Source organism: Spea bombifrons, chromosome 1 (genome assembly GCF_027358695.1).
Source record: "Spea bombifrons isolate aSpeBom1 chromosome 1, aSpeBom1.2.pri, whole genome shotgun sequence".
In the NCBI taxonomy this organism is placed as follows: Eukaryota; Metazoa; Chordata; class Amphibia; order Anura; family Pelobatidae; genus Spea; species Spea bombifrons.
This window is the reverse complement of record NC_071087.1, coordinates 2,117,554-2,132,758: the sequence shown is the minus strand read 5'-3', so window position 1 is coordinate 2,132,758 and position 15,205 is coordinate 2,117,554. Positions and strand designations below refer to the sequence as shown.

At 41.9% G+C, this 15,205-nt stretch overlaps 1 protein-coding gene across 1 annotated transcript; it reads right to left on the bottom strand.

The window, feature by feature from the left end:
* Positions 1-246: 246 nt before the first annotated feature.
* LOC128467765 (uncharacterized) lies at positions 247-14,905 on the bottom strand. Its single transcript, XM_053449478.1, has 7 exons — positions 14,778-14,905; positions 13,807-14,565; positions 8,307-8,598; positions 7,935-8,165; positions 2,916-3,137; positions 2,138-2,261; positions 247-1,228 (listed from the first exon to the last, which is right to left on the bottom strand). Exons 1-7 carry the CDS (start codon positions 14,903-14,905, stop codon positions 312-314), a joined length of 2,673 nt encoding a protein of 890 aa, XP_053305453.1. The 3' UTR covers positions 247-311.
* Between the last annotated feature and the right edge of the window lie 300 nt (positions 14,906-15,205).

Sequence of the window (15,205 nt, the reverse complement as noted above, 5' to 3'; positions counted from 1 at the left end):
TACTGATACGATGGGCATAAACATTATATTTACACTATGTCTACAGAGGTTTATTTGGTTCCTGTCGTGTGTGTCTTGCTTTGTGTGCTGTTGAGTTTATCTCTGTGCTTTGCAACATGTGGACGCCTCACCTTTCTTGCAGGATAAAATAGTTGCCTGTTATAAATAAGATAAATGCTTCTTAAAAGTACATTGGGGTATTGTGTGCAAAAATGTATTTTGATGTCCAGAAAACTAATTCAAGTTTCTAAAATTGACCATTGACAGTTATAAGATAATAATACATATAATTCAGAATATGGTTCTTATAACTATTTGGTTAAACCTTTAATTCTACTTCCAAGTAAATATGTTTTTGTATTCAATTCCTGTCTAAAAAGAATTACATAGCATTTTGGAATAAATATACATCCTACAAGTCCTGCACTTGAAGCCACTATGGCAAAAATCTCTACGGCCACCATGTTCTTCCCTTTGGTGCTCAGATAGGCCGGGATCATCGCAATCCAAACGCTGCAGAACACCAGCATGCTGAAGGTGATGTACTTGGCCTCATTAAAACTGTCTGGTAATGTCCTGGCTAAAAAAGCTATAATAAAACTAACGGCTGCCAGAAGCCCCATATAACCCAGGACACAGTAGAAGGCGATAACCGAGCCCTCATTACACTGAACGATGATCTTTCCCTGATAAGAGTGCATGTCCAGCTCCTGAAATGGGGGGGAAATGGCCAACCAGGAAATATTAATGATAACTTGAATGGATGAGCAGAGCAGTACTATAGAATTGGAGACTTTCACATTGACCCAGTTTGCCCAGGAGCTGCCGGGTTTTGCGGCTCTGAAAACAATATAGATCATGATTGTTTTGCTTAAAATACAAGACACGGCTAATGAGAAGAGGACTCCAAAAGCTGTTTGTCGCAGCATGCAGGTTACATCCTCAGGACGACCGAGGAACAGAAACACACAGAGAAAGCTCAGCATGATGGAGACCAAGAGGAGGAAGCTGAGGTTCTTGTTATTGGCTTTCACAATTGGGGTATCTCTGAAGACAATGAAGATCAGTAAAATTACAACAGTTACAAGACAAAACAGAATTGATAGAAAGGATAAAACAGCAGCAACTGCATCCAAATATGATAGAAACTCCACCGATTTTGGAATACACCGATCCCTTTTCTCATTAGACCATTTATCACTTGGGCAAACAATGCAGTTCTCACTGTCTGAAAAATAACGCAAAGTAACATTATGCCTCAATATGTAAATTAAAAATAAAATATAATATAGTATATAGTTCCCTCCCACTGAGTGTATCCATATTAACTAATGTTAAATTACTTCTTTTTGTTTTCATTTCTTAGATTTGAACTGAAGATAACAAACAAAAATAGCCGCAAATCTAATCGCCCCAATTTTCCTTCGCCTTGTTTTAGTTTCAGGAATCATATGCCTATCCCATGCGTGTTTCAAGTCACTTGCTGCACTAACCTCTACCACTTTTGCCAAGAATCTGGTCCACTCATCTCACATGGAAGTAAATATAACGGAGGAGCTCAAAGACCAAACAAGGAACAAAAACAAAACCCCACTATAAGTAGATTTCTTGAGTAAATGTACAGTTCTTAAACATATTGAAAACAATGCATTTTGTCATTAAGGGGTTAAACCTTTACTACTTTTTATGTTTTTAATGGGGGGCGTTTAGTGCACTGAGGCGCATTTGTGAAAGTGAACCAGCTGTGTGCAGAAGCATGGAGGTTGCAGCTTGTGTAAAAAGGTCTTTCTCAGAATATCTGTAAGGTGCTTGGTATCACAGCTGGTTGTCGGCTGACAGGTAGTTTTTCTGCTCCCCCCGGGTGGGGGAGGTTATGCCCAGGTCTAGTCAACCCATGCCTGTCTTGTTTGTCTATTATTGTGATCACTTATAGCTACACCTGCCTCTCCTTGTGGCTCTCAATACCCCCCAACTCCACCCATGGGCATAAGAACCCCCAGTAACTCATGCTGCCCCCCAGATTTTTAGGGGTTCCTAGGCCCATGACTCCACCCTCTACCTTACCAGGAGCAGGCTTTCATTCCTACACACATACTATGAGTAAATTATGTGTATGATTCTATATAATCTATTATACCAGATCTATTGGATATCTCTCCCTCTGAGCACCGGACACAGTCGTAGCAGCAGATTTGTGTTCCAGGTCTCAGAACTTTTCGATATCCAGGCAAACAGTTCTCTGAACACTGAGATCTTGGAATCTACAAACAGAAAAAAAAAATAGTTCTTGTTTGAGCCACTCTTATAAATTAATATTAATTAAAGAATGAGCAAATGGTTGGAGCGCAGGTACATGTTGCTTTTTTTAGGACTAACAGCTTGGATCCATGCAAGCTTTTCGAACAGACTAGAGCTTTTGCAGGATCCAGTCTATGATTCCTATGTGGTCTGCATCAGGCATAGGTGCTGGGCATTAAAACCTGGAGCCTGGCGATCAGAGACTGTTGTGAAAAGAAGAATTTCCTCTATGCTCCCAGGGCAAGGAGATCCCCTAAAAAAGACCTGAGGTATCACTGAGGTTAGGGAGGAAATACTTGCCTGGACATTTGCGTGTTGTCTGGGGAGGTTTTCCAGAGCCTGGCTTAGCGAGGTCTGGCTGGGAGGTCTGGTTAGTGGGTGTTTAGGATGCTCAGTCTTAAGTGTGACGTTTATGGCTCTCGTGCTACAGGGTTTTTCACAAGTTAGAACCATTACACCGTCAAACTGGTTTTGTTTTACCATCTTTAGGATGTATGGTGCTGGTGAGTTTATATTATTTCTGTTAAATTATTTTTAATATACTCTTTGCCTGTAAAGTTTATAGAAATGTAGCTTAATTTTAATGTAGGAAAACAAAAACAATAATCCCCCCTTACCTGGTTGTCTTTGTTCCCCCATATTGCTAAATGCGAGTCAATGATTAGCTGCTGACCATCTGGAGCCCACTCAGTGAAGTTACCCACAATGTTTCTAAATGCAGACTTATTTGATAAAAACACCCAGTTTGTAATTGTGTAATAGTATGCAAATTCTCCATGTTCATCGTAAAATGTGCGGCCCAACTGAGATGCAATTATCCTTTTTATATAGCGATGCAACTGTGAAAAATGATTTAGAACAAAACAAGAGGACATTCACAGTCACAATGTAGGAGAGTTTTCTTCTACGTCATTAATCAAGAAAATAAAAATACCTCCCATTTTACAACAGAACCAACCCAAACACTCAACTAAAATAGACCAATACCTGATCTCTATTATTCATCTACTAGAACTTCATATCATTAACTAGCATCAACCTTTCATCAGTCTACAGCACATCGTTGGAACCAACAGCACCAGGGTCACCATGAAGGCACAATTTAGAAGAAAATATTGTTCTTTGGTAAATAACAACGTTGGATTTTGCATGTGAGCTGCAATTAGTGTTAGAATGGCAACATAACTTAAGAGGTAGCAAGTAACAATTAGAAAGCACAGTTATAAAATATACAACAATATACAACATAAAGGCTTCTAATACGTTGCAATCAGAGCCGGCCTTAGGCGTTGTGGCGCCCTGTGCGGACTACTACTCTGGCGCCCCCCCCCTTCGCTACCCCCACTGCCCCTTCAAACTACACCCCCCTCTGCCCCTTCGAACTACAGGAACTCATAGACATTAAATGCTATTTCACTTCTCTTTAATGCTGCATGTGTAATACCCTAAGCCTTTTCATGCCCTTTTTCAATTTGAAGATTGCCCCTCTTCCTGTACCATGTGTGTAATAATATTAAATACTAATAAATGTTAAAATAGGTACCAAACAAGGAACTTTCGCTAGGGATACAATTTTAAAAAACCCTCTCTGTCCCAAGACAAAGTTCAATCTCTGTATATTCTCAAGGGATGCTGCTGATCCTAAAGCAAGATTTTCCCTTCAGTGACACCTAACTTGTGGAAGGAATATGTAAAACTACAAAACAGTGGGTTTTGCTTTTAACTTTTTGATGTTCATCATTTAGTATGGATAATACTATACATGTAAAAGTCATATCAAAGCAAAGACCTCTGTCCATATACACCAATCAGCCATAACATTATGACCACTGACAGGTGAAGTGAATAACACTGATAATCTTGTTATCATGGCGCTTGTAAGTGGGTGGGATGTATTAGACAGCAAGTGAACCTTTCTTCATCACAGTGATGTGTTGAAAGAAGGAAAAAGTGTAAGGCTATGAGCAACTTTGACAAGGGCTTAATTGTGATGGCTTGACAATTGAGTCAGGGCATCTCCACTGCAGCTCTTGTGGGGTGTTCCCGGTCTGCAGTGGTCAGCACCTATCAAAAGTGGTCCAATGAAGCAAAAACAGCGAACAGACTACAGGGTCGTGGGCAGCTAAGGCTCGTTGATGCACGTGTGGGGCGAAGGCTGCTCCGTGTGGTCAAATCCCTACTGTAGCTCAAATTGCTGAAAAAGTTATTGCTGGTTCTAATAGAAAAGTGTCAGAAGACACAGAGCACTAAAGTTTGTTGAATATGGGGCTGTGTAGCTACAGACCAGTCAGGCTGCCCATGATGAGGGGTCAGCATGGGCACCCTGACTAGTCTGCAGCCATAAGCACCTAAAATGGACACATCAGCATAAGAACTGGAAGAAATGGAAGACGGTGGCCTGGTCTGATGAATCACGTTTTCTTTTACATCAGGTGGATGGCCGGATGCGTCATTTACCTGGAGAAAACATAGCACCAGGATGCATCCATTGAGGCCCCACCTTACAGACCTAAAGGATCTGTTGCTAACGTCTTGATGCCAGATACAACAGCAGACCTTCAGTGTACTGGAGTCCTCGCCTCGACCCGTCAGGACCTACACAATATTAGGCCATAATGTTATGGCTGATCTGTATATACACTAGCCACTTCACTGGCCACTTAATTAGCTACACTCTTTGCTGGTACTGGGTTGGGACCACCTTTTGCATTAAGAACTGCCTTAATTCTTCATGTCATACTTTGCACAAGGTGCTGGAAACATTTCTCAGAGGTTTTGGTCCATATGCACATGAAGGCATGATGCAAACCTCCTGTTCCACCACATCCCAAAGGTGCTCTATTAGATTGAGATCTGGTGACTGGGGAGGCCATTGGAGTTCAGTAAACTCATGGCCATGTTTAAGAAACCAGTTTGAGAGGATTATTATTATTATTATTATTATTTTTATTATCTTTTATTTCCAACAATTTATGCAGCGCTTAATGGGTAGTAGAAGTATTATTAAATACTCATCTATACACACCAGACAAGCCAGAGGGCTTGCTTTTCCCACAGAAATCTCATGGTGCTTTCACAACCACAAGGGATTCTGGGTAGGCGCATGCAAACAAGGTTAACAATTATCACCTTTGCCTCTATATCCACTTTATACATGGATTCCTAGAAAGTAATTGCCCGCTGTACAAGACAGCAAGATAAAGTGGATATAGAGGCAAAGGTGATTAATTGTTAACCTTGTTTGCATGTGCCTACCCAGAATCCCTTGTGGTTGTGAAAGCCAGGCTTGTCTGGTGTGTGTAGATGAGTATTTAATAATACTTCTACTACCCCTTAAATTTAAGTGGAAGGGTTTCCATCACCTTTTACCCACCATAACTTATGTAATGCAGCGCTTAATAAAATACATATATTCAACGGGTATGACAAGATGAGAATTGCCAGACTAACTGATACATAAAGGGGAGAGGGCCCTGCTCGCAAGCTTACAATCTTGATGGAATGGGGTGAGGACAAGCATAAGACATAGACAAAGAGTGAAAGGTAGTGTGGAGTTGTATCAGTGACAGGGAAGTGGGTTTTGAGAAGTTTCTTGAATGTTGGGAGGGTGAATGCCGAAGGTTTGGTGAAAGTAGATTCCAGAGATATGGGGCAGCCCTATTTTTATGAAGATAGCTTTGCTACTTGCATTATCCTGCTGGAAATAGCCATCAGAAGATGGGTACACTGTGGTCACAAAGGGATGACATGGTCAGCAACAATATTGGGGTAGGCTGTCACATTTAAACAATGCCAAGTGTGCCAAGAAAATGTCCCCCACACCATTACACCACCCCCAGCCTGAATCGTTGATACAAGGCAGGATGAATCCATGCTTTCTTGTTGTTTACACCAAAGTCTGACCCTGCCACCTGAATGTCGCACCTGGTGTCAAGACTCATCAGAGTGGCATATAGGGGTATAAGGCATTTCTGGAGGCAGAGTGGCATATAGGGGCTATAAGGCAGATAGGGGGTTAAAAGGCATATCATGGGCCAGAGCAGCATATAGAAGGGTATAAGGCATATCAGGGAGGCAGAGTGTCATATGGGGGGTATAAGGCATTTCTGGGGGTAGAGTGCCAAGCCTGGGGGCAGATGTGCATAACTGGGGGGGTTAGGTTGGCAAAAAAAGAAATAAAAAACTAAAATTTCTCAATCATAGCTTTTATTAAATATGAAAAATAGTTTACATGAATTAATAAAGAAATAAAAGTTTTTTGAAAAAGAATATCATTAAGAATAATGTGATCTCTGTTTTGTTCCACTGAACAAAATGGAACTTTTTTGCTAGAAAAATGCTTATGTTATCATAAATATTATTGCTGAGAAAGACAGTAGAAAATGTCTAGTCTATGATATATCACGAGTTGCGCCAACATATCTACTAAGAGGTGTAACCTGCTTAAAAAGTAACCAATCAGAATGATGCATGCTATTAGAAGCAGATAAGAAATATAAGAAGTTATATAAACCATGTAATCCAAATACGTAATTAGACAACGCTTCAACTTTTGTGTGTTGTGTGCCTTGTCTCGATTATGCGCATGATCTAAATAAAGGAAATAACTTTTTCTGAGGAGAATTCGACCATTAATTCAACCAACATTTTGCATCTATAAATTTTTGCAGTAGCAAATGTTTTGATTCCAAAATTGGAACATTAGCCTTTTTTAATTAAAAAAAATCTCTGCTGCTGTGGATTACTCTTCCAATGATGCTCAGCCGGCATTATGGTGGACACCGGGCTGGCTGAGAATCATAGGAATTTTAGTTCACAGCTAGCATCTGCAGCTTTACTGTTGCTGCACTTCCCATGATGCTCAGCATCATGGAAGTAGTATGTCTGGCTGAGCCTTATAGGAAGTCAATTCAAAGTTCCCCTCTTTCACATTTTGAAATGTTGGGAGGTATGAGGTGTAAAGGCTGACCAGAATTCATATTCTTAAATAAAGCCTTAGAAATTCTTCCTGTATGTCCGTCAGCGTCTGACACGTGAAGCAGTCTGTATTTCATACATACCTGGTGTTTATAGATGTTTTGGATTTCATTTTCTTTTGCGTTCTCGTTATAAAATAAGTGCATGTCATGCAAAGCTTTAGCTAAAGCACTCACTGAAATAAACACCCGGGGAGAAACACCAGCCGTCAGATGAGTTTTAGCAATTAATTTAGGTGTCCCGCTGCAGTTATACAGAGATATTTTATAGATCTCTTCATAAAGCCTATTTTTTTCAGAATTTTCTGATAAACATCTATAATACAATATCCATATATCTTCGAGAAGCTTGTCTGCTGGACGGTTTGAAGGATGGATATTATCAAAGAAACTTCCGGTATCCGGTAGCGCTAGAGCATGCAGTTCTATGGCCAGACTGCTATTCAGGGGTTCTACAAAGTAATCTGTGAGATGTTCATTGGAAGCCCAGGCAGGAGGAAGGATTAATGTTATATCTTTATGTTTGAGACACCGAGTTAAAATGTCAATAATTCTGATGCTGAAAGAGCCGCAGAGTATAATAATTCGAGCCGATGACATTAAAACCGTTTCTGACATTATTTTCATATTTTCAGATAGTTCTTTTGATAAAAAAATTTTTACAGTAAAGGAAATACAAATTCCATAACTTGTCAGATACGCTCTCAGAGCCTGACTCTCTGTCTCTCCGGTGTCATCATCAACCGCGAGTATTCCCACCCAGGTCCATCCGAAATGTTTTAGAATCTTCAATATAATTTTATTATAGACAAGATAATTTTGAACAGAGCGGAAGAAATGCGGATAAACACGTCTATCACTCAGCGCATAGTCTGTCGCTCCATAACTGATCTACAAAATGGAAGAGAAAAGTGTAAACATTCTGCGGTAAAGGTTTCTAATAACCGCTTGGAGTCAGACATGGTTGTGATCTCACCATGAAACTGAATGCTAATGTCAGACAATACATGGAAGACCATTCAGGTTACTCACCTGTGCGTATCCATACACCCCTAGTAACTGTGCTATGGGAATGGTAGTACTAGAATGGTGATCGCCAATAAATCCAGCCACGTTGTTAGAATTCGCACAAGAGTAATTAGGGACGGTCATGCGGGGGCCAGACAAAATCTGAAGAATGCTTTTCACAGCTTTTCCTTCATCTAAACAGGAGTCATATATATGATAACCCAGGGTAATATTTGGTAAAATGTTTGGGTCGTTGTTCAATGTTTCAATGGCGAAAAGAAAGACCAGTAAATTGATGTAATCCATGAGGCCTGGGCTGTAAAGGTAGAAGAATTAGATTAAAGCAGAAGAACATAGTCAGAGGTCTGCCAGATAAAAACACTTATTAAGACTTTGTAGGAATACCATGTTACCATCAACTGGCAAAGGTTCTAGATTTAAACGAATGGCAAAACAGGTCATAGGTCAGTAGAGAGTACTAGCGTGAGTGCCGTAATTACCCTCACATATTTATTTAATGTAGGGCATGTCTTGCGGAAGACAAATCAAGGACCTTTGTGAAATATTTTTGAGTCAAGCCCATTCCTAGCCCTGCCTGAGATGGTTGCAAATGTCTGAATACAGTGGACAGTGGTGGTCATGGCTGAGTCTGGTCCCACGCAGTACAACATGTGGCCCCTCTTCACAGATTGAAAATGTCTATTTTTTTTTTTAAAGACAAATCTACATAAAAAAGACATAAAAAAATTCACCTTATACACTTCTTTTGAAAAGAAAAATCGTATGAAATATAGGAATCCTTGGGAGGTACATAGCATAGTCCCTCTATTTCTGTCTGTTCCCTCCTCAAACTCCCAATCTCTTTTTCTTTTCCTAATGTGTTTTAATTTTCTTGCCAATCCTACATAGTGTCAGTCCTAATGTTTCAAGAGTTGGTTTAATAAAATAAAAAATAGTCAACATTTCGGTTAACCTTTGTAGCCATTATCATGCATTTATCATGTTCTCAAAAGGGGATGTCAGCTCCTTAGTGTAAAACACAATGACCTCTGTTTTACAGATACGTATTTTCTCCAATATCCTCATAATAGTTTTTAAAATCTATATGGGTAGATTTACAAAAAGATATTAACTCTCCCAATCAAGTCAATAGCATAAAATTCATAATATTGCAAGAAAAAAACAACACATCTTACGTTAATCTCACAAATAATAAAAAGTAATAATAAAAAGTCATAAATATGTATATATTTACCTCAAAATAGCACTAGAGCATGTGTGCAAGTTATACCACGCAGGGGGAAATAAAAAATGTAATGTATGAAAACAGCTGGACAGCAACTGGATTTACTGCTTAACATAGTCACTTCCCTTAGTAGTTTTGGGCTCTCTATAAAATGAATTTGTTCTGCAGATATTATTTTTATGGTTAGTTGTGGGAACTTACATGACACAGACTATTTGGGGGGGAAAATGATCCTGTCCAGAAAAAAAAAAATTCCTCATTTGATTATTCACCGTGAGAACTCCTCCAATTATAATGTCCCCATCTTTAAAATACTCAAAGTCTTCAAATGGTTTGATGACTTGCAGATGACAGGCCGTTGCTGGGCTCTGGATCTCAGATCTGCAGGGCGTCACACACAGGAGCAACAAACAAACGAGACGTTTCAATGGCAGAGCCTCAGAGATCAGCATCATGTAGCCCAGTAACCTGCCGAGTGCCAGAGAGTGTCTGCCGGGTTCGGTGGAATCGAGCACCGTGTGGGTCAGTGGCATCTGCTGCATCTGATATCATTGTAATGAACCTGAACATCTCGGCTCTTTTTATACAGTGCGGTCTCATTCATTGCAATGGAGTCTCAATATAGATGCAGGACTTTGTGTTTTGGGATCGCAATTCTATGTTGGTTTTAAATTATAAGAAAACCGCAGAGCGCCGGTAATTGTCTGCATGGACAGAAATATACAAACGCAGACTTTAATCAAATGCCTTTAGAGTATTAGTTAGTTTTAGAAGGAAGTTTCATTCATCGGCAGTTTTATTCCCTTTAATAATATTTATCGTTTTCTCAGATGTAAATGTTATTCAGCACTTTTAATTTATCATTGATTTTTCTGCACGTTATGTTTTTTTAAAATTTAATTGACGGAGGTTTTCTAATTGGATTTGATTTTATTCTATTTGAATTTCAAATAATATGATTTAATACAGAAATGCACAATTTGTGTTAATGTACCTTTTGTATTCTAGTTATATTCATATTATCCAGCTCTGACATCCACCATTAGCATAGTCAGGAAATTTTTTTTTATAAAATGTCCGTCACTTCCTTTAATCCCCAGGAAGTAATAACCCACTTCCTGGACTCTCCCTGCATTATATCAGAAGACTGAGCACAAGCCTATAGCGCTAGAGGTTGTTTACTTTGTGAAGCTGTTTCCAGAAATATATTTGGGCAAAACATCAAACGGCCATCACTTACAGCACTTCAGACGTCTTTCAATTAAGACTCAAGTTTGCAATGTAAGCAAATTGATAACTTGGGTTGCTATAAGAATTTAGTAGTTAGGATCGTGTTCTGGGTCTTCTCCAGATGAGTGAAGCTGGAGCCTTTGTACAACTTCTCTGGAAAAAAGACTCACTTGAGATGGCAGTGAGTCATAACTGTGCTATGGGAATGGTAGCACCTGATTGGTGATCACTAATAAATCCATCCACCTTATTATCATTCATCATTAGTAATTAGGGACGTTGCGGCCAGTCACAATCAGTTTTTGGAAACTCCTCATATGCCTGGTATTTTCATTTATTTTGGCACTTACAGGGTTAAATATGAATGACTTGCATTGCTGTTTCTGAGGGAGTTGCACTCCAATAGTGGCCAGAAAAAAGAGAAACTGCTCAACAAAAGTATAGATTTTTTGAAAGATGACATCCCAAAGTATTTTACTTGAGGCATTTTAACACTTTTTATTTAACCATTTTAGTGCCAGTCTGTCTTCAACATTGCAGTAAATTTCATTTTTTTACATAAAATTACTGAAACAACTTGTGATTTGTCTTCAGAAACACCCCTCGAGTACAGGAATACCCCATATACATTATTATTATTATACTTAATTTATAAAGCGCCAACAGATTCTGCAGCGCTGTACAAGGTAACAATTTTACAGATAACGAGAAGTACAAAATGACAAGCAATTGACATACACAAACAGGAGGAATGGAGGGCCCTGTTCCTGTAGGAATTTAAATTCTAGGTGGATAAGGGGTGAGGACTGCGTGGCAGTGAATGATGTTATTGTGGGGCGAGATAAGGGTTGTAAGTGGGTGAGAGAGAGGTTTTGATGTTTATGTCAGTGGTAGGCTTCACTGAAGAGAAAAGTTTTTAGGTAGCGTTTGAAGGAGGGTAGAGTTGGTGAGAGTCGGACAGCATGGGGAAGAGAGTTCCAGAGGGTTGGTGCTGCGCGAGAGAAGTCCTGTAGGGCATGGGAGGAGGTGATGAGTGAAGATGCAAGGAGCAGGTCATTGTTGGATTTTAGCGGGCGGGCTGGTGTATATTTGCTGATGAGGGAGGATAGGTAGAGGCGAGCGGTGTTAGTGAGAGCTTTGTAGGATAGAGTGAGTATTTTGAATTTAATTCTGCTATAGATGTGGAGCCAGTGGTGGGACTCGCAGAGAGGTGCGGCAGATGCACAGCGTCGGGTGAGTTAGAATAGCCTGGCAGATGAGAGATTACGATGGAGTGGAGTAGTTGTTTGTGGTGCTGACAGTCAGGAAATGACGAATTTTGGAAATGTTACGCAGTTGGAAGTGGCAAGATTTAGAGAGTGATTTGATGTGAGGGATGAAAGATAGGTTAGAGTCTAGGGTCACTCCGAGGCACCGTCAACAGTGATAGAAAGGTCAGATAGGGGAATAGAGTTAGAGGGAGGGCTTAGAAGGAGCTCAGTTTTAGACATTTATTTTGAGGTGGTGAGAGGCAATCCAGGAAGAGATGCCAGAGTTTTCCAAGTGAGAAAGTATAGATGGAGAATAGCCTTGAGGTACTCCAACAGACAGAGGCGTAGAGGAGGAGGAGGAGGAGTCACCAGCAAAAGACACAGAGGAGGACCTGTTGGAAAGATATGAGTTAATCCAGGAGAGAGCAGTGTCACGGACACCAAGAGAGCTGAGAGTCTGTATGAGGAGGGGGTGGTTGACTGTGTTGAAAGCAGCAGAGAGGTCAAGTAAAATTAAGATAGAGTAGTGGCCATTGTTTCTAGCAAATAGAAGGTCATTTGTGACTTTTGTGAGAGCAGTTTCGATCGAGTACTGTGGGCAGAAACCGGATTACAGGGGGTCGAGCAGAGTTTGAGGACAGAAAGAGGGTTAGATGGTCGTAGATTAGTTTTTCTAAGCGTTTGGATGGTATTGGAAGTAGTGATATGGGGCGGTAGTTAGCAGGGGAATTTGGATCAAGGCAGGGTTTCTTGAGGATGGGAGAGAGCTGTGCATGTTTGAATGGGGATGGGAATATACATGGGTAGGGCAAGTTTTTTTGGCACTGTGGGTTCAAAATCGGAACATGCTCATTATAGTTTTTAAGGTGGTAAATCAATATTTATTGAAGGTTTTCAAAATTTTCCAGTAAATCGTAACAAGGGAAGGAGGGTACAGAAAAAAGAAAGGGGGGGGGTGGGAAAAACGGGAATAGGTACATGCCGCCGGATGCAATAAAACAGGTAGTACTGTAGTGATACAGAGCCCCAGAGCCGTGCGAACACGAAACAAGGAAGGTACAAGAGGTGGCACATCAAGTACAGAGAGCAATATGGTGATGTGACATGCGAAAATAAACAATCCCTGCCTTCTTGGGCATGGCAAGGACTAAGTAGGGAAAATCAGGCACATCAGCAGGAGTAACCAGCAATGAGTGCCGGCCAGAGCAGTGGACACCAAGCACCAACAGAGAGAAGGGGAAACCAGAAAGAAGAGGGGGGGGGTAAAAAAAAAAAGGGGGGAGGGGGTTATCACAGAGGGGAGGGGGGAAGGGGGGGCACTGAACCCAGCACCCGAGAAGACACTAAGTGGCCGCATCGGACAAAAGGGAGCGAACCTGTGGACCAGACACGTATGCAAGCCAATGGAACCATGTCTGTTGGTACCTGGCCGCGGTATGATTCCTCAAACACACGGATGCGTTCGACACGAAGGAACCACTCCCGGAACGTAGGAGGGGAGGGATCACCCCAATGAAGGGGTATCAGAGCCTTGGCCGCCGTCATTAAACGGAGGAGGACCGATTTCTTGAACCAGGAGATAGAGAACGAACCATGATGGAGGAGGAAAAAGTCAGGAGTAAAAGGGATAGGGACGTCAGAGAGCGATTGCATGCACTTATGGATTGCGGACCAGTAAGGAACTATGCGAGGGCAGAGCCACCACAGGTGTAGAAGGGAGCCAGGAGAGTCTCTACACCTCCAGCATTCATTAGGCAGGTCAGGCCTATAACGGGCTAGCACTGCAGGGGGCCTGTACCATTGAGCTAAGAGCTTGTAAGCCATTTCCCGATCCCGGTTGCTCAGAGAACAACGATGGGTCAGGATGCAAACCTTTTCCCACTGTTCTTCCGTGAGAACGACCTGCAGCGAAGCCTCCCATCTCCCCATAAACACAGGGGGCACAGGGGTCAAGGCAGTCAGCAGCAGACTATAGAGGTGGGACACCCCGTGAGTCAGCCGACTAGAGGACACACAGAGAGTCTCAAAAGCGGTGAGGGCGCGAAACGTGTTGTGCCGCTGAACCAGAGAACGATAAAAGTTGGTTAACTGCGCATAGCGAAACCGATCGAGGAAGGTAGGCGAAGCCGGCGCAATCAGTTGTTCCAGTGGCCTAAGCCCAGCAGAAGTGACAAAGGAGCGAAGTCTAGAATCAGTGCCAGAGGCGACAGTGGGGAACAAATCGACCCCCATGCCCGGAGGGAAGTCGGGGTTGTCCCTAAGGGGGGTAAGCGGGGAGGGAAAAGTGGTTAGCTGTGCGCTTCCAGTTAGAGAGTGCCAGACGCGCAGGGTGGCTCGGATAAAAGGGTGAGGAGCAGCCAAGCGTCTCGCAGAACACATCGACAACCAGGGGAGGAAGCTAACAGGGACACCAAGAAGGGCGTCCTCCAGATCGACCCACTGCTTAATGCGGGAGGCCTGGGACCACTCCACAACCCGGAGCAAATGACATGCCCTATAGTAAGTGCGCGGGCAAGGCAAGGCCAGGCCACCCCTCGATTTGGGGCGAATCAGTGTGCTAAATTTAATGTGTGGAGCGCGAGAGCCCCAGACAAAGCGGAGAAAAGACGAGCGATGGCATTTATCCTACCCGACCACGAGACCATAAGTCTCGACCATTTACCGAAATCAGAGCGGATAGTCGCTAATAAAGGTAAGAAATTACAGCTAAAGAGCTGAGAGAGATCCCTCGTTAGCCATATCCCGAGGTATGGCAGCTTAGAGTCGCACCAAGCGAAAGGAAAGGAGGTCGCCAGCGCCCTGCGGTCAGGTGGAGGAAGATTAACATCAAGAATCTCGGACTTGGACATATTGACCTTGAAGTTGGAAAGCTCTCCAAAAGCAGATATCTCCGTCATGATAATCGGCAACGACAGCCGCGGGCGAGAGATAGCAAAGAGGCATTATAGTTTTTAAACATAGAATTTTGACAGATCAGTTTGCTGGGTCCAGGTACGTAGACGTCCCATGTTTTATTTTAACCCCTAAAACTATACATTACCTAAAACTAGACGACTCAGGGAATCTAGTTAGGGGCATATTGGACTGTCCCATGTAGCCGATTCCATTTAGTCTAACAAAAATGTATTTTTCTGAACAGATGTGTGAAAGAGCAAAATAGGTCTCAGTAACATCCCCTGAGTACAGCGCTACCCCAC